The sequence below is a fragment of the Brassica napus genome, chromosome A9 (genome assembly GCF_020379485.1).
Source record: "Brassica napus cultivar Da-Ae chromosome A9, Da-Ae, whole genome shotgun sequence".
NCBI classification, from domain to species: Eukaryota; Viridiplantae; Streptophyta; class Magnoliopsida; order Brassicales; family Brassicaceae; genus Brassica; species Brassica napus.
The window spans coordinates 14,868,447-14,893,628 of record NC_063442.1 but is presented as its reverse complement, the minus strand read 5'-3'; the positions used below and the strand labels follow the sequence as shown (position 1 = coordinate 14,893,628).

The window sequence follows — 25,182 nt, the reverse complement described above, 5'->3', positions numbered from 1 at the left end:
GTCAGCAAGGTCCTGAAACGATTTGCCATATGCTCTTCCAATGCCCATTGGCGAAAGAAGTATGGGAACGTTCAGCTCTTCCTCTCCCCCATGCTGGTTTCTCAACATCCTCGACGTTCTTGAACATGTACCACCTCCTGGCAAATAGTAAGAAACCTTCCTTGAACCCCAAGATTCGCCTAGCATTCCCTTGGATACTATGGCAGATATGGAAAGCTCGAAACTTGTTTTGTTTTGAGCAAAGACGCCTCAATGCTGAAGCAGTTATTGACAAAGTTATGGAGGAAGCTGCAGTTTGGTTGCATTTGCATTCTTTTATTCCAGATGACCCTCCTGAGATCACAGTGGAAGAGAAGACATCACAGGCTTGGGAGAAACCACCACTGGGATACTTTAAGTGCAACGTGAGCACGGTGTGGGAAGCACAAACTGGCAATGTCGGTGCAGCTTGGATTGTTAGAGATTCTTTTGGGGAAGCTTTATTCCATAGTCGACGTTCCTTTGTCGGAATTCGGTCTCAGGTGGAAGCTACTATGATCGGCCTGGTGTGGACAACAGAAGCTCTGAATGACATTCAGATGAGGAGAATCATTCTTGAACCTCTTCTCCCCAAGTTCAGAAGAACTTCTCTCAGGCATCCCTTTCATGGAGCCTAAACTCACTTTGGAAGAGATTTTGGAGAGCTCTGGATCGGTTGGAAACTTATCGAGTGGTTCGCATCAATAACGGGTGTAACACAATTGCTCAAAACATTGCAGAGAGCGCCTTGCAGGTCCAATGGCAACAATCTTATTTGGCAAGGAATGGCCCGGAATGGCTTGATGCTCGTATCAATATGGAAGCATCAGTTGTGGTATAATAATCTCTATCTTGGTTCTCTCGAAGCAGTATGAAGTCTTCGAGTTTGATGAACGCTGGTTCTTTTTCTTACCCTTCTGTTTGGGTTTTCAAATGCCTACTGGCACGTATTGCTTTATTACTTAAGTCTGTACTTTTTAAAAAAACCTGGTTGGTTGGTAGTCCTGCATGGACAATTTTAATGACAAAAAAAAAAGATTCTCTTTTTTGTTGATATTGTTTCGAAAACGAGATGCAATGCAATAGTCTCTTAGTCAATATCAATATGCAAAAAAAACCTGGTTGGTTGGTAGTCCTTCTATAAGGCACATAAAGCATTTGCTTTAGGCCCCAAAATATAATTGTAATTGGAAGGTCACATTTTCTAAGATGTTAGTTTTGTTTAATGGTCAAATTGTTCAAAGGTTAACCTATTGGTTACTGTTCGAACCATTCTCTAGCAAACTTCTATTTCTTTTTGTTTATTATTAATTTTGAACAACATATTGTTTGTATTGGAGGGCCACAATTTCTTTAAAGCTTGAAGCCTCTCAAAAGTATGGGACGGCACTGCTCTTCACCAGAATGTCTTTCTGTACCTTTTAAATTTGAGTTCAAATCCAGTCTCTACAGATTTCAAAAACTAATTTTTATCACGGAAAGGTGATTGCATATGAATAATGTAATCACGGAAATGTATTACGTGAAATGTAAATATTTTATGTATATGTATATACCCATATGTAACCTTAACTATATAAACTTGCACATAATTTTACCAATTAGTGTAACGTGAAGCAAGGATGATTATCACTATTTAGATGATTTAAGTTTTTTCTTCACATCATGAATAACAACTTAGACTAATTTTTACATTAAGTAGTTTACGGTAATAACCAAAAGAACTCTACATCACGGAACATGTGAATATTGAATGTCGTATTACTTGTTCAGATTATTAGATCTATTTTTATGTTAAAAATCCAGACTAAGAATAGTTGACGATTTGTTTGTTAGTGATTAGACAAAGCTTATCGATGATCAATAATGTAAGGAAACATCTCTTTCGAAAGCTCGTTCATGAATGAATGCATATAAAAATATAGTATGATTCGTGAACTACGGCACGCCGTGCAGAAGCAGCCACAGAGAGCTTAAGCGGCAACAGGCGTGTCATACGGAAACGGAACCTCTCTTCTTTTTCAATTTATATATGTTTTCTAGAACATATAGTTTAATGCGAGCTTACACTTTTGTGTCAGATGTATCTATTTTTGATGTAATGAAACGAAAGCCACTTAACTTTAATATTCTTAGTCACGACATTTCGTCATCTACTTTTTAGTTTTAATTGAATTCTTCATATATATATATAGTAATTCACTTAATTAACTTTAAAATATTTTTTTACACCAATAAAACTTACAAAAAAAGAAATAGCCAAAAAATGTTTCATTAAAAAAAGTAAAAAAAAAATCTCTAAAAATCTCTCTCCTCTTAAATCATCTCCAATGTATTTTGCTATTTTTACCTCTAAAATAGGGGAACTATATAATAAATGTGATATATGCTCTAATGTATTCCCCTAAAATAGTAATCTCTAAAATATAGAGTAAAAAATAGAGTAATGCTATTTCTTCCTCTATAAATAGAGAAAAAAATAGAGATCTCTATTATAGAAGAAGAAATAGAGGTGAGTTGGAGCAATTTTACCTCTAAATGCTATTATAGAGATGAAAATAGAGGTGAGATAGTTTTTTTCGATCTCTTTACCTCTATTATCATACAAAAAAATTAGAGAGGTATGAGTTTGTTTTGTGAGTGAGAGAAATCGATGTTTTTGTTTTCCGGCCTCGGTTTCATCCAACCGGACTGACTCCGACGTTTTTGCCTTATCCTCTGATGAAGAACTGCTTGCTTTGTCTCCGACGACGTTCCTATCCCTTTTGGCGGTCGTTCGGTTTGTGATTCCGGTGTCTACGCCTGGTCTCCCAGTGTTGGATATTCGGCTAAGAATTCCTCGTCGAGCTTTTTTCGATGGCGACAATGGTTTCTCACCGAGATTTTCCCGATTCTGTTTGATCGATGATGCTAGTGTTTTTATCCTCACTTGTCTCTCTTTCCTGATTCTCGATTTATCTCTTCTTTTCCTCGCCAAGAACCGTCTCATCTCCGGACTTTTTCGTATCAATAAAGATGTCAGTTTCTTCAGACATGAAGCTCGATGGTGATGGGTTTGATTGTAGATGATTGATGTTTTTGGAATCGTCGATCCAGTGTGCGACTTGATTTCAGCCGTGAAGATTATTCAATCGTGAGTTTTTCTTCATCGTCTTGGCTATGCTGACGGTAGAATTCCGTCGAGTCTCCCCTCTTACGCTTGTGAAGGTGGTCTGCTTTCTCCTTGACGCGTGTCTTAGAACGCCGAGCGTTCGTCCACGTGGTGGGATGCGTGGATGGGTTTTCCTCCCTTGGAGCTTATGACCCAAGGTATTTGTAAAGTTTGAGCCTCTAGGTTGGGCTTTTGTTTGTTCTTGTGTTGGGTTTGTTTCAGTTGGCCATGATCCGTTAATAAAATACTAGATATCAAAAAGTAAAAAACAATTTTACCCTTACTTTATAAATATAAATATAAATAATTGTATAAATAAATAGTTAAAAAATAATAAAACTTTATTTTTGAAATAAAATGTTTTTGAATTCAATTTTTTTAAATTTCTCTAAAAAATTTCAAATGTTTTTCTTTTTTCTTTTTAATTTGTTTTGAAATCCAAAAATTCTTTTCGAAGCTATTTAAAAAAATATTTTAATTTTAAGTACTTTTTTATTTATTATTAAAATTTTAAACTCCACTCTCCAAATCTCATCCCTCAAATATAAACCTAAGTATATATAACTATTTATTTCTTTACTGAAACATTTTACTATTTTAGTCATTTAATTCTTAAAACTATATTTATGACAAAAACATTTTAAAAGTCATCTTAAAGAATTTCTCTCTCTCTCTATATATATATATTTAAATATTTCAGGGGGAGGGAAAGGAGTTAGAACAATACACGCATCTTATATGCCGGAGAAACAATAAAACCTAGGTTACAAAGATTAGGTAAATCTATCCAAATATACAGAACTAGCATAAAAAAACAAGGGCTGAGAAAAAGACTAGAAAGCAAGCTACCAATGGTTAGCAAATCTGATTATCCATGACATCTCTTATGTCGAGGTGTTTAAGCCCAGCCGATCGATCACTCAATGGTGTATCTTCAGAGGAACCACCATCAGAGGCGTCTCCCAGCCACAAGCGTTGGTACTCCAAATGAAGAGCCGACTCCCGAAACCTTAAACGCCTTTATTGTTTTAATTTGTTACCCTCACACAAATCCGAAAATCTATGCACATCTCCACAATCAATCTGTCAAGAGTTGAAATTCACTATAGAGAAAACATGTATCTCGAAAATCGTTATCTTTGATATGCACCACCAGTCAACATACTAACTTGTGATAATGAGGATAAACCTCAAAATATCCGATAACTGACTTGCGGATCTGGTAACTTTTTCCATCGTTTCCAAATATAGAGGGCCACTACCAAAGCGACATAGCTGTAGTAGAAGATCTTCACACCAAAGACCTCACCAACATATTGAAAAGAGAGATGCGCCTCCATGTTTACGTCAGAGCACGACTATTTCGTTAATAAGGTTAGAGATCTAATTCTCCCAGCACTAGCCTCATCCGAAATCTTGCTACTACTCCAACAGAACGGAAATTCCTGATGTGACACTTTGCGTTGAAATCCACAACTCAAAATAGCGAACATTTTGATTTAAGAAACATAAGGTGGAAGGCCAATGGCTAAAATCATATTCGCCAACTGCCAAAGAATATCAAGAAACTAAAGTTTTTTTTATATTGAATTTTTTTCAGCTATGCTAAAGTTTTTTTTTTATATTGAATTCTTTTCAGCTATGCTATTGGAGTTTTTATCCTTGCACCATTTGCTATGTACTTCATGTCATATAGCGTGTATCTGTTTTGGAAATGTATTGCTTTCGAACAGGGCTGTGGCTAAACAATAATTAGACTTCAAAGCTTAAATTTTTTTGTCACAGCTCTACTCCCATGTCGTAGTTTTGAAAATGTATCACACATGTTCATGTTCGTTTTATATTTGAGACCCGTGTTTTACACGGAATGACCATTTTATGTACAAATTATTTTTATGTCTTATTATTTGTTTAATTTTTTATATATTAATCTAAATATTTAAATATGGTTTTTTCATATGGTTTTATGATTATTTGTATCTTATTATAACAAACAAATTAACCATTAATCACAAAATTTTCATTGTGAGACTTCTAACTTTTTTGAAGTTTATAGTCGTTTTAAAAATTCAAAATATGACATATACAGAAAATCTAAATTTTAATGATATTGTTAATATGAATGTTTAATTTATTTTTCTAATATAACATTAAAAAAAATAATGTAGGATATGATATTGTTGTAAAATCTTTATCGTAAAAATCATTAATTTTCAAATATATATTGTATTTATTTGTGGTAATTCTATAGCTTTTATTTAAAGAAAGAAAAAAAATATTAATTGTAGATTGTTAATAATATTTTCTGGTTAATTTAATGAGAAGCATATAATATATGTTTAGTGGATCCAACATATTTCTCTAAGAATTTTAATAAACATTTTAGTGATGACACGTGTCATAGCTAAAATGTTATAATATATTTTTTTAACATATAGGGGATGAGAACATATATTGATAGTACCATATTTAAATTAGCTATCAGCCAGCAAAAAGAAGCTATCAAGATATGTTTGTTTTTTTCTGCTCAACATCGACTTATCATTCATCTAAATTTGTGTTGTCTCAAAATTATTTTTCTACCATATTGAAAAAATATTTACCGATATAATTAACGAAGTAAGGATTAGTTATAAAATTTTACCGTTCGGTCTTTATATGTTTAACATTTTTGAAGTTATAAACATAAATAATTAGAAATTTGCTTAAAATTTTAAAATTGTAGATATTGATCTTTTTTTTAATCTAATCTTTTAAATTCAGACCATGTTCGAACAGTTCCATTTACACGTGCTTAAAGACAGCTTAGTTCAAAGTTATATACTACAATTCATGTTTTCTTGCCGGTAGAAACCGCAAAAGCATATTGAAACATGCAATTATTATATATAAAAACATAATCAGTAAAATAATTGATTGCTGAGGTTCAACCAATTTCATCCACTATTTCATATAATGTTACCAGTCAAAGAAAGTAATGTGTTTTGAAAGAGAAATGCGTTTTGTCTAGTTAATCTCGTTAGTTGTGTTCATTCTAGATTACTCTGTAGCTTTTCACCTTTTTTCTGTTTGTGAAATTTTCAATTTGGTTGTTTATAAAACTAAAAGTAGTTGTTTAGATATGGGGTAGATATATAATAAACCAAAACACAATGAGTCATTGAGACATATGAAACTATGGCACTGGACTAATTTTGTTAATTATGGGCCATTTGTGACCTAATGCAACTGATTGGGTTCCATTTCGGTTGCACTAAAAAAAACTATCGGTCTCGAACACGAGCTTTGGCACATGTCACCATTTGGATTTCTCCAACTTTTAGATTGAGACGGCGACATCATATCCCCAGCGGCTGATATTATCGTATTACTCCTTCCGTATACAAAGATATGATGTTTTAAACTTTTATTTTGTATACAAAAGACGGATGTTTGAGGATATACTTAATATATTGTTTTTAAAACTAATATGTAAATTAAAAAGTAAATTATGAATGATGAATCTTTATTGATAAAAAAAAGTCATAATAAAAAATATATTTATTGTTTTTAATGTTTTTAATGTTTTTAAAAAATCTTAAACATCATACATTTATATACAGAGGATGTATTCTTTTTCTTTGTAATTGTGGATGTCTACGCTCCAAAGTCCAAACTATTCCACAAAAGGTGAAAACCAACAAGTAGTCTAATCTTGTATTTTCTGAATAGAGCATAGACCATGGTCTTATTTCACATAACGCAAATGATTATTTAGTTCATGGTATAATTCGACCTCAAAATTGACAAATTTATGTCTTGTTTCAGAATTTTTTACCATCAGACTACCACTGTTTGATTGATATTATCATATACTCAATTCGTCTTAAAGCTTACAAGCTTATCAACTGGTTCAAATCTTGTAAGAATTATTATGTTACTATTCTGTTCGTAACTATGGACGAATAAGCCATGCGTCTCTCTTCAATTTTGCGTATGTGGGCATACCATATCCATATGTACTCGTTTCTTTTTCAAAGATATATATGAACCACTTAGATGCCATGTTATATTGCATATTGTTTGTTTTCACATAAACAGTTTGATTGAATTATTGTCACGTGAAATTTAAAAGTCTATTGATGCAACTCATAAAGAAAGCTGTCTCACCAAGCTTAGAATATATCAAAGTGTTGGATCAATTCTCTTCTTTTATTTTATTTTCCTAAATTAATTAATTTTATATGATTTAATTACTAATATTTTGATTGAACCGTTCCTTCATGTCTTTGCATCAATGTTTAGGCGGTGCATTATCACATCCTCATGGACCCTCTAATTTATAGTGTTCCATATCGTAAGCATTCTTTTATGTTTATATTTTATATTTTTTGGTCTTTTGTTTTGTGACAATTATGTTCCACGTTGTCATTATTGAAAAAAATACGGTTTATAGGTACGAAATTATGATAAAGAATTTTATAGAAAAATACGAACTAATTTTCCACGAAAAGTATCACATAGCGCCATATGGCATCCTAAACTATAACTCACACTATTTTAAATATTCCTGAAATACAAGTTCGAGACCTAGTTCCCCATGAAAATTTAAGCTTAACATTTATCTCTCTATAGATTAAAAATTTGAAATCTCTAACTCCACAAAATTAAATTATTCGGTTTAAAAGTTTTAATAATGAACCAAAACTATCAAAATTTTAGTAATAAACCAAGACTAAACTAAATTCAAAATTAAACCAGGTCCGATTTAAAAAAAAACATATCTATATAAAAAAACCAACGCTTTTGGTCTTCTTATTCCTTCGTCAATCTGCAAACATGGCTGAATTCAGAGACTCAGACATTTTAAAGAACCCACCTTGAAGTTGTAGATGATATTTCCAGAGAGGTTCTGATGTAGTTCGTGATGTGCATCAGAAGGTGTGTCAAGACGTATGTCAGGACATACGGTAGGACATACGGCAGGACGTCGAGTGGAGAAGTTGCTTACAAGGAGATTGTCTAAGGTGATTACGTGTGTAAGTGAAAATTGGAAAAGAAAAGAGAATATCTTGTTAAAGACAAATGATGTTTTCTATTAAGCAAAAAGGCTTTGCTTGGAGAAGAAATGTTACTTGGAGAGGAATAGGAAGTTTCCCTATATGGGAATGAAAGTTCATTAAGGTGCATTTAATGAACTTGGAGAGCAAGTCTACGGTTTATATATAACGAGAGACGTGCTCTTATGAGAAAAAAGCACCTCAGAGATTAAAGTGAGAGAGAGAGTTTCATTGTTAAGTTTCATTGTGTTCTTGTTGAGTGTCTGACGGAGTGTCTGACGTAGTGTCTAACGGAGTGTTCCGTTGTACTTGGTGTTGTGACGTTGGTGCTGGCGTTACGTGTAGCGGAGATGTCCGTTGTAGTGTGGTGATCAATATGTACGTTGGTGTTGGCGTGCTCGTTGGTATCCTTGATGTGCGTAAGGTTCTAACGTACTCGGTGACGTACTTGGGTGAAGTACTTGGTAACGTACCTTCAGAGATTTGGAGGTTGAAGCCTAGACTAAGGGGGAGTAGCTCAAGATTCTTTAACCTCGAAGAGTTCATGTTATAGAAGAGAGCGGTGATTCAAGAGGGTTGTGCTTGTATTACGTGTTTGCGAATTGGTTGTAATTTGCTTTCTCAATCTAATGAATTCGAATATTGGAGAAAGTCCTGGGGAGTAGGAAACGAACCTCGTTAGCAAACTCTATGTGTCATTTACTTACTGCTATATATCTCTGACTCATCCGCACAAACAAGTAGTATCAGAGCAGGACTCAATAGAGTTAACGTCTAGTTTCAAGTAGATCAGGGTGAGTGACAGAGACTGCGTTAAGAAGTACGACAAAGTTTGGAAACCCGTCTTGATGGAGGGATATCGAGAAGGGACGTCTACGACAAACCGAGGCTTGATTCATCTAGTTATGAATATTGGAAGGTCTGTATGCAAGCCTTCATCAGTGGTCTTGATGAAGATTGTTGGAGTATAATTGAGACTGGTTGGAGTCCTCTTGTGATACTTGATGATGAGAAGGTTGAAGTTCTTAAGCCGAGAGAAAAGTGGACTACTGCAGAGAAGAAGGCTTCAAGCTGAAATTCTAAGGCAAAGACGGCGATCTACAATGCTATTGATGCGAGCTACTTCAAGCTGATTTCTCAATGTGTGTCAGCTCAGAAGGCGTGGAAGACATTGGAGAACATGTTTGAAGGTATATCAAGTGTGAAGTGAACCAAGATGGATATGTTAGCATCTAGATTTGAAAATTTAAGGATGGATGAAGAAGAAACCGTGGCTCAGTTTAGTGCCAAGTTATGTGACATATCTACTGAGTGTTTTGCGCTTGGGAAGCAGTTCAAGGACAAGAAGCTGGTGAAGAAGTTGAAGAGGTCGCTGTCAGTGAAGTTTGAGTCAAAGATTTCTGCTGTAGAAGAAGCTCATAATCTGGATGAGATACATTTTGATGTGTTTGTTGGGATTCTCCAAGCCTTAGAGTTGAGCAAGGAGTATGGAGATAAAGATAAAAAGAAGGATAAGGATAAAGAGACGGAAAATCCTATGGCGATGCTGTCAAAAAATCTTGTTGAGTATCTGAAGTAACATCGAGACAGAAGAGACAATGGAAAAAGAGGTGGTTCGAGAAGATCACCATCAAAGATATGATGCTATGAGTGCAATGGGATTAGACATGTTCGGTTGGAATGTCCAAATTTACAGAGGCACGATAAGAAGAGGAACAATAAGAGTAACTTTGATACTGATTCAGATCATGGTGAGAATCTGAAGAACTTTGTGGCGTTTACAACCTTGGGTTTTGTGAAGAAGTCTACAGCGGAATCTGTGTCATCGTCTGTGTCATCATCTATGTCATTGTCTACACGTGGAGATGATGATGTTGCTGGAAGTGAGGATGATGCTGAGGGCTTCGATCTGGCTAAGAAGTATGAAACATTGTATGCACAATGGCTCACGAAGGTTAAGGAGAATTCTGTTTTGGCTAAGGAGAAAGTCAAGCTAGAGGCTCAGATTGGTGAAGCATTGAAACATGCTTCAGAGAAAGAAGAAGAAGCAAGACAAGCTAGAGTTCAACTTGAAGAAATTCAGAACGGTCTGAGGATGCTTAATACTGGTACAGATCAGTTGGATCATCTTCTCAACATTAGGCAAAGTGATCGGTGTGGTCTCAGGTTCAAGGGTGAATCTTCTAAAGGTGGATGTTTTTTGGTGTCTGCTGGTGCGACAGAGAATGTAGCGACATATGCTACAAAACAAGCTGTTAAGAGTTCAAGAGGAACTGTAACAGACGGTAAAGCTGCGACTGATGATGTGAAGGTTGCGACTGCTATTGCGACTGCATCAAAGACTGCTACTCTGACTGTCCTAAGGACTGGTGAAGTGGCTGCTGCAAGAGCTGCGACAGCGACTGCTGCAAGGGCTATGACAACGACTGCTACAAGGGCTGTGACAACGACTGCTGTAAGGGGTCCGACTGCTACAAGGAAAACGCTAGAAGTGCAGAGTGCACCTCGACGAGTTTTTGTTCCTTTTTGTCATCATTGTAGAGTTCATGGTCATATTAGGCCAAGGTGTTTTAAGCTGTTGAGGGAGGAACATCAGATGAAGCAAAAATATAGTATGAGGTTTCATAATCCAATATGTTATTGTGAAGCTGAAGGTCATGTTCAGCGTGGTAGGCTTAATTATGGTCATAAAGCTAATCATTAAGGGATAAGGCTCATGGATACATGGTTTGGAAGATCTGGTCATTATGGAGATGGTGGAATGAGTTTCTATCCTCAGTACGGAGGATGACGATCATCTTCATATAAGTTTTTGACCATGATGTGATTCATATGGGAAGATTGAAGATGATGCTTCATGCTTGAGTTGTTGAGTTCACATGCATAGGCAAAATGGGAAGATTGTAGATGATATTTCCAGAGAAGTTCTGATGTAGTTCGTGATGTACATCAGAAGGTGTGTCAAGACGTATGTCAAGACGTACGGCAGGACGTTGAGTGGAGAAGTTGTTTACAAAGAGATTGTCTAAGGTGATTGCGTGTGTAAGTGGAGATTAGAAAAGGAAAGAGAATATCTTGTTGAAAACAAATGACGTTTTCCATTAAGCAAAGAGGCTTTGCTTGAAGAAGAAGTGTTACTTGGAGAGGAATAGGAAGTTTCCTTATATGGGAATGGATGTTCATTAAGGTGCATTTAATGAACTTGGAAAGCAAATCTACGGTTTATATATAAGGAGGGATGTGTCCTTATGAGGAAAAACACCAGAGATTAAAGTGAGAGAGAGTTTCATTGTTAAGTTTCATTGTGTTCTTGTTGAGTGTCTGACAGAGTGTTCCGTTGTAGTTGGTGTTGTGACGTTGGTGATGGTGTTATGTGTAGCGGAGTTGTCCGTTGTGATGTGGTCATCAATCTGTATGCTGGTGTTGGCGTGGTCATTGGTATCCTTGGTGTGAGTTAGGCTATGACATACTCGGTGACGTACTTGAGTGAAATACTTGATGACATACTTTTAGAGACTTGGAGGTTGAAACCTTGACTCAGGGGGGAGTTTAGCTCAAGGTTGGTTAACCTTGAAGAATTCATGTTATAGAAGAGAGCAGTGATTCAAGAAGATTATGCTTGTATTACGCGTTTTCGAATTGGTTGTAATTTGCTTTCTCATTCTAATGAATTTGAATACTGGGCAATGTCTCGGGAAGTAAGAAGCAAACCTCGTTGACAAACTCTATATGTTATTTACTTACTGATATATATATCTCTGAGTTATCCACACTAACAGAAGCCTTAGCAAACGTAGTCATAAAAATCAAAATCATAAAATCTTTGTTACCATTAACAAACGTTTGAATGAACTGACCACACATCTAACGAGCATTAAACGAATCCATTCGTAAGCAATATGTATAACTAAAATTATTTCAAGGGATTTACGATTAAGCATAAGTAAACAATATTTATAACTAGATTAATTATTTCAAGAGATTTATGATTAGGCATAATTGTATATAGGTACAACTTTATTGTAAAACATAATCTTAAGTTTTAAAAAAAAAAATAATAATATTTAAGTTATACGTATAACTAGTTTAACTGTAAGTTATTAGAATATGGGTAGAGACATGGAAATGACTATATAGTTATATAATAATCATTTTATTTTATTTATGCAGGTATGAGTTGGTCTTCCACTTTCCTTGATTTTAGACAAAAAAGCAGTCTCATGTTTACCGACTTAAGACCCTTTGTTTTACCATTTTCAAATGTGAACAAATCCCTTTGTTTGTTAATGTCTTTGTTTATCATTTCTTAAAAAATTGAGTCTCGAAAGTTTATTGACATTTTTAATCTTTGTAGAAGTTTGTATCTATCTCTTCTACATAGGGATGAGATTTAGATATCCGTACTAGATCTGGATAAGATCCATTCGATTTCAATTTCGAGTAAGCCATACTCTCTCCGATTCTAGATATAAAATGTTTAAAAAAAAACATATACACTACAAGAAAACACAACTATAGCGACGAAAATTAACGATAAAAATAATCTTCGTAAATTTACGTCGACTTTACGAAAATCTTACGAGGAAATTTACAATTAACTAACGTTAATTCGTCGTAAAATGACGAGAAAACGATTTCCTCGTAAAAACCACGTAACATAACGTCAATTTTACTAGGAAAAACGGTTTCCTCGTAAACTCAACGTAACCGAGTCAATTTCGAATCCACCAACTTTGTAGTTGTAACATTTTTTTTGTTTCGGCTACCTGACTAAATTTCGTCGTAAATTCGTAGTAAAATTTTAACTACGAGATTCAAAAATTTTCTATAAATATGGACGTTTGAACATCATTTTAAACACACCAACAAGAAAAAAAAAATAAAAACGTGAAAGAAAAAATATATCGGGCTCCGAGAAAATTTTCGAGTTGCAGAGGTGGATTTATATGCACAGAGATGCTAACGGGAGAGTGACGAAAGAATACCTCGAAGGGCTGGAGACATTTACGCATCAAGCAGATTCCACACCGCTAGACCAAGAAAGCGGTAAGATGTTCTGTCCTTGGCGAAAATGCAACAATTCAAAATTTACAAATCGTGAAAATGTTTGGAAGCATTTAATAAATAGAGGTTTCACGCAAAATTACTATATCTGGTTTCAACATGGAGAAGGTTATAATTATGAGAATGAAGCTAGTAGTAGTAATAGTAATTTTCAGAAAGAACCGGTTGATCATCATTTGCATAATGAACATAATTACCATGAGGAGGAGCAGATGGTAGATTATGATAGAGTTCATGATATGGTAGCTGATGCATTCGTAGCTCATGATGAAGATGAAGAACCTAACAAAGATGGAATTTTTTTATGAAATGTTAGATGTTGCGAATCAACCACTTTACAGTGGTTGTAGAGAAGGTCTCTATAAATTGTCGTTGGCTGCTAGAATGATGAATATTAAAACTGATCACCACCTACCTGAAGGTTGCATGAATGAATAGGCAGACTTGTTTAAAGAGTATTTGCCGGAAGACAATGTGTCTGCTGATTCTTATTATGAGATTCAAAGCCTCGTTTATAGTCTTCGGTTACCTTCGGAGATGAAAAACGTTTGCATCGACAATTGCATGATCTACTGGGGAGATGATGAGAAGTTAGAAGAATCTCGATTCTGCAAGAAGGCACGATTCAAGCCGCAAGGACGAGGACTTAATAAGATACCATACCAAAGGATGTGGTACCTACCAGTTACAGACATATTGAAAAGATTGTACCAATCTGAGCAGACTGTCGGAGGGATGAGATCGCATGTCGAGCATACTCAGATGGATGGTGAGATGATTCATCCATCAGATGCAAGAGTCTGGAAACATTTTAACAAAGTACATCCAGAATTTGCTAGCAATAGCCAGAATGTGTATCTCGGATTATGCACAGATGGATTTAGTCCATTCGGAATGTCAGGGAGACAATATTCATTGTGGCCACTCTTTCTTACGCCATACAACCTTCGACCGGAAATGAGCATGCAACAGGAGTTGCTATTCTTGACCATATTAATACCTGGTCTGAAACATCAAAAATTATCTCTGGATGTTTTCCTACAACCACTGATAAAAGAGTTGAAGGATTTGTGGTTAACATGGGTGAGGACGTATGACTGCTCAACGAAGACAGATTTTACGATGCGAGCGAAGCTTTTGTGTACTATAAGTGAGTTTCCTGCCTATGGGATGTTGTCTGGATGGACTACACATGGGAGATTAGCTTGTACAATGAAACGACATATGCGTTTCAACTGAAGAATGGTAGGAAGACAAGTTGGTTCGATTGTCACCGTCGATTTCTTCCCATTGGCCATCTGTACCGAAGAAACAAGAAATTGTTTAGGCACAAAAGGGTTGTGAGAGACACTCCTCCTCCATATCAATCTGGAGAAAAAATTGAAGCACAATCGATTACTACAGAGCTAACAAAACAGTTCGTTGTGGTGGTAATTGGCATGTCTCCGGTAATATGCCTAATTTTTATGGTGTTCGGCTCAACTGGCACAAGAAGAGTATTTTTTGGGAGTTGGCATATTGGAAAGATCTTCTTCTGCGCCACAACCTCGATGTGATGCATATAGAAAATAATTTCTTTGAGAACATCATGAATAAATATTGAATGTCCCAGGGAAGACAAAAGACAACATAAAATCGAGGTTGGATTTGCTGGATATTTGCTCAAGAAGTGAGTTACATAACAAAAGCAATGGACAAGTTCCCGTTCTGATATTCAGATTGTCTTCAGAAAAAAGTCGGTGTTGTTCAACTGGATGGCATCAGAAGTGAAGTTCCCCGATGGGTATGTTTCAAATCTCTTCAGATGTGTTGAAAATGGTCAAAAGTTCTCTGGGATGAAGAGTCATGATTGTCATGTCTTTATGCAACGACTACTTCCCTTTGTATTTGCGGAACTACTTCTAACAAACGTACTTGAAGCACTTGAAGGTAGTATATTATAACGTATTAATTTTATAATGGTCTAGTTTGCAGTAATATATGACTACTAATGGGTTTAATTGTTTTTGGAATATACTCCCTCTGTTTTTTATTGTAAGTAGTTTTACATGAATGCACAAATATTAAGAAAGTTATTAATTTTTTCAAAAGTAGCATTTGATATATAAATTAGGTGTTGTTAAACCAATCTTAAATAAACATATATTATTTGATTGGTAACACTATACCCAATAAAAATAAAAGTTACTTAAAATTATGAAAACTGCTTATATTTTGAAACAACCAAATTTTGCTTAAACTACTTACAATAAAAGCAGAGGGAGTATGTACAAGGCATTGGAACATTTTTCAGGGATCTGAGCACACACACTCTTAAAGAAGAAGTCCTGGAACAACTTCACGAGAACATTTCCATCTTATTGTGCAACTTGGAGAAGATATTTTCCTCCGGGATTGTTTGACGTCATGGAGCATCTAGCTGTCCACCTCCTATATGAGGCATTGCTTTGTGGACATGTACATTACAGATGGATATATCAGTATGACCGAGCCATTAAATATTTGAAGGGAAAAGCAAAAAACCTCGCAAAAGTTGAAGGTTCTATAATTGTTGGAAGTTTGACGAAAGAAACTTCTCACTTCACATCATACTACTTTGCGTTAATAGTACGTACCCGGAAAAGAGCTCCAAGAAGATATGACGGTGGTGGTGTCGTGCCAACATATACAATTGCTGGTGTTCCAGACATCTATAGCCAGATTGACCGAATCGGCGGGAAATCAAAAGAGGTTTGGTGGTCGAGTGAAGAAGATGCTCATAGTGCACACACCTATATTATAAAAATGTTCTTTTTGTTTAGAAAGTATCACTAAAACTATAAAATAATTGTATTCAACTAATTGAAAAATAAATTATTAAATATGATTAGTTGCACGGTTTTTAATAAAGTAAAAGTTACTTAGAAAGTTGAGAACATCTTATACTCCATCTGTTTCGATTTAATTGTCGTTGTATGAATAAAATTCATTTCAAGATAAGGGTCGTTTTAGAGTTTCAATGCAAAATTTCTTAATAAGATTTTCCACTTTATTTTTTATTGGTTGAAAAACGGTTCATTTATATGTAATTGTGTTTTTGTTTTGGAAGTATACAAAATCATATGTTTTCTTAATCTGTGTGCATAAACCTACGACAATTAAAATGAAACGAATGGAGTATTTGGAACATTAAATTTTTTTGAAACATCCTACATTTAAGAACATAGAGAGTATATAGAAAAATTATATCCATATAAAGTTTTGGTAGTGTTTTCGATTTGAGTTTGTGTCTGTTCAAATCTATGTTGATTCTAACCAGTTATGTATTGATATGGATATACAATTTCAAACCTGAATTATTATATTTTACTTATTTATTTTTATCTTAAAAAGAACTAAAATCATATATATTTTATAATATGAATGTATTGTAACAAAACTGAAGTAGCCCAATAGTCATGGAGGATTGTCACTTTCTCATTCGAAATATAGAGTAAAATATGATATTTTTTTATATTTCATTTTGTAATAGAGTGGGTAACATATTGGAGCAAAAATTGCACTATAATAAAATTATTTTATTTTAGTGTAAATTATAAGAGAAAAAATAGTTTCAGGAGATTTCATATGGCAATGTCAAAAACAAAACAAAAAATCCCCAAAAATGAATTATAAAGAAGAAAACAAGACCACTACATGTGGCTGTGTAGTATATACATGTTAACCTCTCACCTTTATTGACCTTGAGGTATGAAGAAAAACTAACTCGGTTATATTATCACAAAATGATGAATTTAATTATATATAAAGATTTTGTTTTTAATTAATAAAAGGCCATCGTCAAGTTTGGTAGGCCTCAGAAGAAGAAAACCTCCACGCTTGAATTCTTCAAGCTAAGACAAAGCGGACAAACTCGCACAGAGCCGTCGCATCCTTTACACAGGACCAAATGGCGACACGGCAAAGCCAACACCGTCGCCGCTCTCCGCCGACAAATCCTGCAACTCGGTCCATTCAATTCGAATCGATCAGGATCAACGTAAACAGACTCAGCGTCTCCAGCTTCATCCACACCGTCTACGCTTTTTAATTTTGGTTCCGCCGCCGTAACTCCACCGCCGTGAGCAACAACTTGCTGCAATCGAGCTTGTAACGACATCGCTTCGGCTTCTTTCGCCGCTGCTCTCACCTGCCAAGCACGTGCTTCCTTCTCGATCTGTGCAGCACGTGCTTCAAGCTCCGCGTGACGACGCGTGGCTTTCTCCATTTCCGCTTCTTTCTCTCCTAACCTCCGCCTAACAGATTCTTCCCTCGTTCTCAGAAGCTCACGATAGTGTCTCTCCCTGCTGTCCGCTAACATGCACCTCAATTGCTCTCCCTTTACAAATTTTTAAAAACTCAACTCGGTAAAAATATTTTTACCATTACAAAATACACGGTCGTTTATAGTAATTCCAGTAAAACTATAGTTACCTGGGTTTGAAGAAATCTATCTAATTCATCCGCTTGCCGATTGATTTCTCCGGCGAAATTTCCGTCTATCATCGGCGAAGATGATGACCGTTGTTCTATGCTCTGTGATTGTCCCTGAGACAAACGAAGACCGGTGGATACTACATTAGGAGTTTGTCGACGGCTGATAAACTGCGGCGGTGTACACGGCGGAGGGTTCATCGGAGCCGCCGTGGTTTCTAAATCACTCACCGAATAATCTTCTCTGGCTCGCTTTCTTTTATCAACCCCTGTTTTTTTTCCGACCAAACGTTAAACCGATTCATTTCTCGAGATAACCGATTATTTATTTATGATAACCGTTCGATTTGGAATTAGAAGTCAAACCGGCGGTGATGGAAGGCAACTGAGACTTTTGCAGGTCCGGTGAAAAATCAGTCCCTTCTTGGCCGTTTCTGAGAAAGAGAAATATTGAACATATGGATACATACACGCATATATACATATACAGAGAGTCAGAGAGAGTACCTGTTGAGGAAGAACATAGTAGAAGGATGGTGATGAGCTTGAAGAGCCATGAACAGAAGAAGATAAAAGAAAAACAAAGAAGGAAGCTTTTTAATGAGAATCTTCAATGCACATAGTTAGCATGATTGAAACTTTGCTTCGGGACTGGAATGGAATCAAATGGAGGTTTTCTAAGGGAAGGCTTTTAAAGTCTCTGTCTAATGCACATAGTTAGCATGATTCTCATTTATTTTAAAATCAATGTTGAATACTTGAATCGCATCTACATTTATTTACTTTCTAATGGAAAACGGATATTTCGTTTTTTCCAGGTGTATTATACTGTACTTCTGTAGATTCGTCAATATTAGTTTTTTTTAATATAAAAATGTTGCTAACGAAAATAACTAAATAAGAAAGGCAACTAGTTGCACGTATCACATTTCGATCTTTGTACATGTATGATAAGAAAAGAAAAAAAAAATGCAATTAAATTCGTTTAGGTTATAAATTCCTTTAGCTTATGATTAAATTTTTTGAAATATTACTTATTATTAAGATTATATTAGTTATACTATATAATTCAAAATTCCTGCTTGCTTTATAGTTTTTCAGTGAAAACCAAAATAAAAGGTGTAAATAATTTTTTCCCTACACCTATAGGAAAATACAGTATTTTTATAGAGACAATAGAATTTTTACAAGGTATTTTATAAATCTTTATGTATGTATATTTATATTTAATATATAATGTTTTGGCTAATATTTGGTGAAGAAGAAGTGTATTTAGTTAAGTGGTTAATTGTCCATTTCTCCATTATTTTTCATTAGAATTTAACTATATCAAAACATAGGAATTGGGATTTGTCAATCCAACTGATGACAAAAATAATATTCGGTGATTTATGATATATTTTAAAGCAGTAGCAAAGTTCAAATTTAATTTTGACATAATTTTTTGTTTGACAATTTTTAAAAATAAAATAATAATTATCCTTAATCATTTATATGTAATTATTATTTTATTTTTAATAAAGTATATATACAAGTACTAATTTAAATTTTATTAATAATGTAAAAGATGTAAATTAGTTGGATAACTAAATCAAAGATATATATATATATATATATATATATATATATATTTTTTTCATCATATATATATATATAATATAAATGTATTATTTTGTCGATTTTGCATTTTATACTTATTATTTTATTTTTGAATGTATACTTATTTTGTTAGGGCTTCATTTTTTGTTATTTTACTAAATAAAATTCATATTATTCATGATTCTGAAATACGTATTATAATTTTTTGACCAAGAAATATGTATTAGATTCAAATTAAGTTTACACGTGATTGAATTTAACAATTATGGCATTGCAGGTAACTGACTTTGTCCATGACAGAGACATTGTACACATTTGCGTGCGAACATATATATATATATATATATATATATAATTATTTTTTTGACATCATATATATAAACATATTATTGTGTTTAGTACACTATTCATGACGGAACAAAAATCTAACAACTAAACAAAGATAATCAACAAGTTTTATCAAAATAAACTGCAAGTTACGAGCATATAGATATTAGGTGGGTTGATGGCTTGATGCTCTTCGCTTAACCTAATAACTTTCCAAACAGTTTAAACATTAGGCGAGGAAGAAATATATATATGACTGACTGATAGAGTGATAGGAGGGATTTTGGTTCAAGTTGAGACTAAGTTTCTGAACGAATACATCTGACATACAATTTATAACTGATGATAAGAATATTGAGTAATGCAAAAAATCTATTTCTATAACCTAGCTGAGAGATGGCCATCGAGTGTTATATATTGTTTGATTTGACCAAAACTGAGTATTAATAATGATTGCCAGTAAATTAAAATTTTAATAAGAAGAAGAACAATAATGAAAGATAGTAATGGAGTCATAACACACTTTTGTTTCTTCCCTTGAGAGGTGCCCACAGCCCACCACACCAATTTGTGAATTCTTGGGGAAAAACTTCTTGAACATTCATTTCTTCTCTTCCAAAATCATGTTATCCTCACTTTTCAATCTCTCGTACGCCTCACCCTACAATCTTATATTCCATATATCCTTCATATTCCTTTAAATATACATATATCAACATTATAAATATATATGCATCACAAAATATAAAAAACAATGCATGTTCCTTACATTTTGGTGCTAGTGCTTTATATGTGATAGGTTTGCGAGTTATTTCTTACGAAAACTTGATCACATCTGAGATTAGCTGGATGCTTAAGCGAAACTCAAATATCTGATTCCAAACTGAAAATAGTATATTTTTATTGGTTGGTGCATGTGACAAGGCGTCTTCAAAAACGTCAGTGTATATCTAGTGCGAGAGTAATTTGGTGAAGGTAAGAAACAAGTAGTTATAACTTATAAATGAGATGCTTAGAGTTACTTAGAATACTTTCTATATAATGTTTATCGTGTACGTACATATCTGTATAGGTGTAACTTTAGCCTATAGGTGGATTGTGTGTTGGCCATGATGAAAAATGAGTGAGAATAAAGTGGATATTTAGGGAAATAACAAATTAAGAAATATAAAGTGAAAACGAGAAGAGTCAATATATATATATTCAAATGTGTAGATTTGATTAGATGCAAAATACACAATTAGACATCATTATTTTCTTAAATTAGGATTTTAGAAATTATCCCTTTTGTCCACCTTCACTTTTCCTCGTGAGTAACAATAATGCTGCTTCACACTTGCAATATCACATTCTCAACCAAAAAAAGTCATTTCCGTCTTCTTCAAAACGAAGGTTATACATAAACAAATGCATACGTGTATATCATATGGTAATATATTTCTAACTGTGAGAAGTAATGGTAAATGTAAGAATATTAGACTCTAATTACCTAAATTCACAAATAAGATGATTATGGACTATACACACACGCATACATTTTGAGTATACGGAAAAAGGTTATAGAATGGTGGCAAGAGCTAGACAGGTAGGCAAAAAGACTGATGTAAATGAATGGCATCTCTTGAGACAATACATGTTTTTTTTTTTTTGTTCTCATCGAGTTTTTATTTGATAAAAGCCAAAAAGCCCAGACAGCATACAAGGCCAAACCACTTAAGGGCCCAACTTAGAACAACAGACAAACACCTCGGGCCCAAAACAGAACCGTAGGCCCAAGGGGAAAAGAGATGTCGGCCGCCTTCATCGCGAAACCGCAGCATCCCTTCCGATTCGACTATCACCGGAGAACCACCCAACGATGCCCCTAGCCACACCGGAGCTCATAAACTCCACACCGACTTCACCGCGACCGCCAACCTCTTAAGTGCGTCTAATCTCGGAGAGCATCACTCGTAAACGAGATCTCATCCGCCATAGTTCAACACATCCACCAAGGAGAAAGCTTCGCTCAAATATCACCCTTTCCACCGGAGAGCTTCCATCGTCCTCCGACGAGATCTCTCCACACCAACCCGAACCAAACCATTAACTAAGAAAACACAATAACGAAGGAAAAAAACAGAACCAAACCCTAGAACGCTACTAAGGGGCCATAAGCCGGCGACGCAAGGCAGAAGAGGCCTTTACCTCCCGGAGACAGAGCCGGCAACAATGGAACTGTGGGAGCCTCCACGATCCGGAAACTTAACCGGCGCCACTGAGCTGAAGAAGCCTCGACAACCCGGGATCTTTAAAGGCGATGCTAGAGCTGGGGGAGCCTCTACATCCCGAGACAAAAACCACCGCTGGACTGGAGATCTGACTAACCTACACCCTCACCGCGAATCCAGAGAAAGAAGACTTGTAGAGAACCGAGATCTTCCCGGCGCAAAACCCTCACCCAGATCCGCCGGCATGTCGGAGAGGAGCATCAGATCGGATCAACACACACAAAGACTAAAGCGAAATGAGACAGAAAAGCACCAACGGCGCCGGTACGCGCTCAGACGCGCCACCGGGCGCTGGTGCTTCCCTTCACGCGACTCTCTTTTCGACTCTCTTTTCTCTCTCTTTTCTCTCTCTTTTTCTGTTATTCTTTTTTTTTTATATTAGACAATACATGATTTACTAAGTAAAACTATATATTGGATTAATTAATCTGATTATGATTTGTTTTATTTTATTGTATACAAAAAGCACCATACACTGAACATAGCTTAGGATGTTGAGCCTATCAATTTTATTCCTTTCCATTTTCTGGTTAAGTTTCATGAGCCCATCTTTGTTTGTTGAAAATATGAAAAGTAGTACAAAATAAGAGTCAAATTTGTATTTTATATTAGTCTATATTATTGAGAAATGTGGCAATGCGCCATGGCTCATGGCCTCACGTAAGGACCTGACAAAATACGAAATATATTATAATACGTAAAGGTAAATTAACGCTCCAATTTAAGGCATAATGGTAACATGTAACGTAAGACTCTTTTTGAACATGTACACGAAAATAAGATGAACAAAGCCATCTTTAATTTGTTTACTTAGCTAGCTAAAATCATATACACAACTTGCTTATAACCACACTAGAGTTTAGTTTCCTTTGTTATGAAAAACAAATTAGCGATTTGTCAAACTTTACCTAATTTGTTCCTTCTATCTCTTTATATATCTGTGTGTTTTCTCTATCAAAGGGATTCAGAAGTTAGCCAAATTGTAGCTTTCAAGAAAAACCAAACTAAATCTAAAATTGTGTCTTATTCTTATACATGTGAATTGCTATGGATTCTTACATGGGATTCTTGTATGCGATTCTTATAGGGATATATTCATATATTCAACGTCACGATCAAGTCAATTGCATGTATATAGGTTTTTATTCATCATCATCAAGAAGCCGATCCGAAAATCTTGATCATCTCTATACATGTATGTGTCTAGTTTCTCTATTATATGGATTCACGAATATGAACTTAAATGTTGGAGTAATGAGGCCAACTGGTTTTATACTGTTATTTTTGGACACACTTTTTGAATTTCGAAGACTAATGATTCCAGTGAGGAAGACAAGACACATCCTTCACTTGGTGGAAGACAATACCCGATTTTTTTTACCTTTTTGCATATATGAATCAACTTTCATATTTTTTTGGGTACTAATCCAAAATCAAACCCAACACCACTAGCTCATAATTTTCTTAGCAAAGTATATGGTACCGAAACCTAAAGTACAACAGAGCTACAATCTAAGATATATATAAGATTCGATCTAATAATCTAAAACCCATTTACATCCATTTTGATATTCTAAGTCTTAAATATATGGTAACATACCAGTGTGGATATGCAGTTACGATATGAATAATTAATTTGAAGTTTGGTATTTTCATTATTCATTATGAAAATATGATGTAATTATAATATCTGATAATTTATATATTACCATGTTTTGGATAAAAACAAATCATAAATAAAATAAATTAAATAATATGCCCAAAGAAAATTGATAATCTACGTGACTAGCATATATTCAATATAGATGATTGGAATGAGCTGTAGTTTTATATTTTTGTTTTAGAAATAAAATTGCAGATTTTTTTTGTTATGGATGTAGATAATTTTGCTGTAGAATATTAGTTGTAGGTTTTAAAAAATTCAATGATTTACATATAAATTTTCTAAAGCAAAAAATAAGTGTTCTATATTTATGGTTTTTCACAGCTAAAAAAAAAAAAAAAAAATCTGTAGCTTTAAAAAATCTTTACAAAACATATTGACAAAAATTTGGGCTGTAGAAATAATTTATGCTGTAGAAAGATCATACGGCATTTCTAGAGCACTTGCCAATCAAACCACTAGAATATATGTGTGTGTATGTATTAATGTACGTATATATTTTATAACGTACCAAATAAAAAGTATCAAGTAAGATTTGAAAGATCTATATACCAAATCTTCAAGAAAACAGAAAAGATAGATTGGTGGAGAAATAAAAGAAGTTTCATGAAGATGGGGTTTGATAAGGCACATGAGGAAAACATTTAAATAAAGAATACGATATCTGTTGTTGTTATCGTTAGATATTCTCAACCATCGATCCATCCTCTACTTCTTCTTAAATTCTTGTAATCCTTTATAAGGGGGACCAAGGACCAACCATATTTTAGGGTATGGCCAAAATAATTTAAATCCAACAAGCTTTAACGAAAGTTATGGGTGAATAAAACAAGAAATATCAAAGTAACCCAACCTCTATAAGCTATAGCCGAGTTGGTTTAATAGCCTAATAGGACTATAGGAGAGTCTCTATGAATTTAATTTTTGTTATAACAAAATTCATGAATTCCTGTCAAGATCGTTTGGAAGAAACTATCTATTAGACACAAAGTGTCTCACATCGAATGTTGGAAAATATCCTAAACAATATATAAGATAGATGGATCATTTCACTTATCACCAATTGGTTTTAGGTTGGAAACTCATCTAGCTTAACATGGTATCAGAGCCCGATCTTACATCGATCTGGCCCGAAATTGGTCCATCGATCATTGCCTGAACATTCTGAGATTGACGCTCAAAGAGCCATCATCTCGAAGGGGCGTATTAGACACAAAGTGGACACAAAGTATCCCACATCGGATGTTGAAAAAGATTCTAAACAATATATAAGATAGATGGATCATTTCACTTATCACCAATTGGTTTTAGGTTAGAAACCCATCTAGCTTAACACTATCGACCACCGATATACAATTTCTTGATACTTCAAAGAAGATATAGTCTTTGGAAGCATGCTGAAGGGAAGTATATGACTAAGTTTACAACAAGCAACACTTGGGACCAGATTCGAGATACTAAACCGATTTGTGATTGGAGTAAGGGTGTATGGTTCTCTCATTCTACTCCGAAATACTCGTTCATGATGTGGGTTGCATTGAAGGGGAGGTTGCAGACAACTGATAGAATGATGAGATGGAATAATTCTATAAATACAGA

General features: G+C 34.6%; 1 protein-coding gene across 2 annotated transcripts; it reads right to left on the bottom strand.

Annotated features, from left to right (window-relative positions):
• Positions 1-16,892: 16,892 nt before the first annotated feature.
• On the bottom strand, positions 16,893-18,632 carry LOC106364441 (BOI-related E3 ubiquitin-protein ligase 1-like). 2 transcript variants are annotated; one of them, XM_022692756.2, is made up of 5 exons: positions 18,232-18,632; positions 18,091-18,158; positions 17,956-17,993; positions 17,725-17,838; positions 16,893-17,629 (listed from the first exon to the last, which is right to left on the bottom strand). In XM_022692756.2, the coding sequence occupies exons 1-5, from the start codon at positions 18,279-18,281 to the stop codon at positions 17,108-17,110; spliced, it is 792 nt and encodes a 263-aa protein (XP_022548477.1). In that variant the 5' UTR covers positions 18,282-18,632; the 3' UTR covers positions 16,893-17,107. The 2 variants fall into 2 exon arrangements, with proteins under 2 accessions (XP_022548477.1, XP_013659473.1); XM_013804019.3 differs by having other exon boundaries at positions 17,725-17,993; positions 18,232-18,623.
• Positions 18,633-25,182: the final 6,550 nt, after the last annotated feature.

Excerpts from the sequence above, each read along its gene's own strand:
- LOC106364441 (XM_013804019.3), bottom strand. The coding sequence starts at position 18,281 with ATGGCTCTTCAAGCTCATCACCATCCTTCTACTATGTTCTTCCTCAAC. Across the intron at positions 18,159-18,231 it reads ACTATGTTCTTCCTCAACAG|AAACGGCCAAGAAGGGACTG; the intron begins GTACTCTCTCTG and ends TCTCTTTCTCAG. Across the intron at positions 17,630-17,724 it reads ATAGATTTCTTCAAACCCAG|GGAGAGCAATTGAGGTGCAT; the intron begins GTAACTATAGTT and ends AAATTTGTAAAG.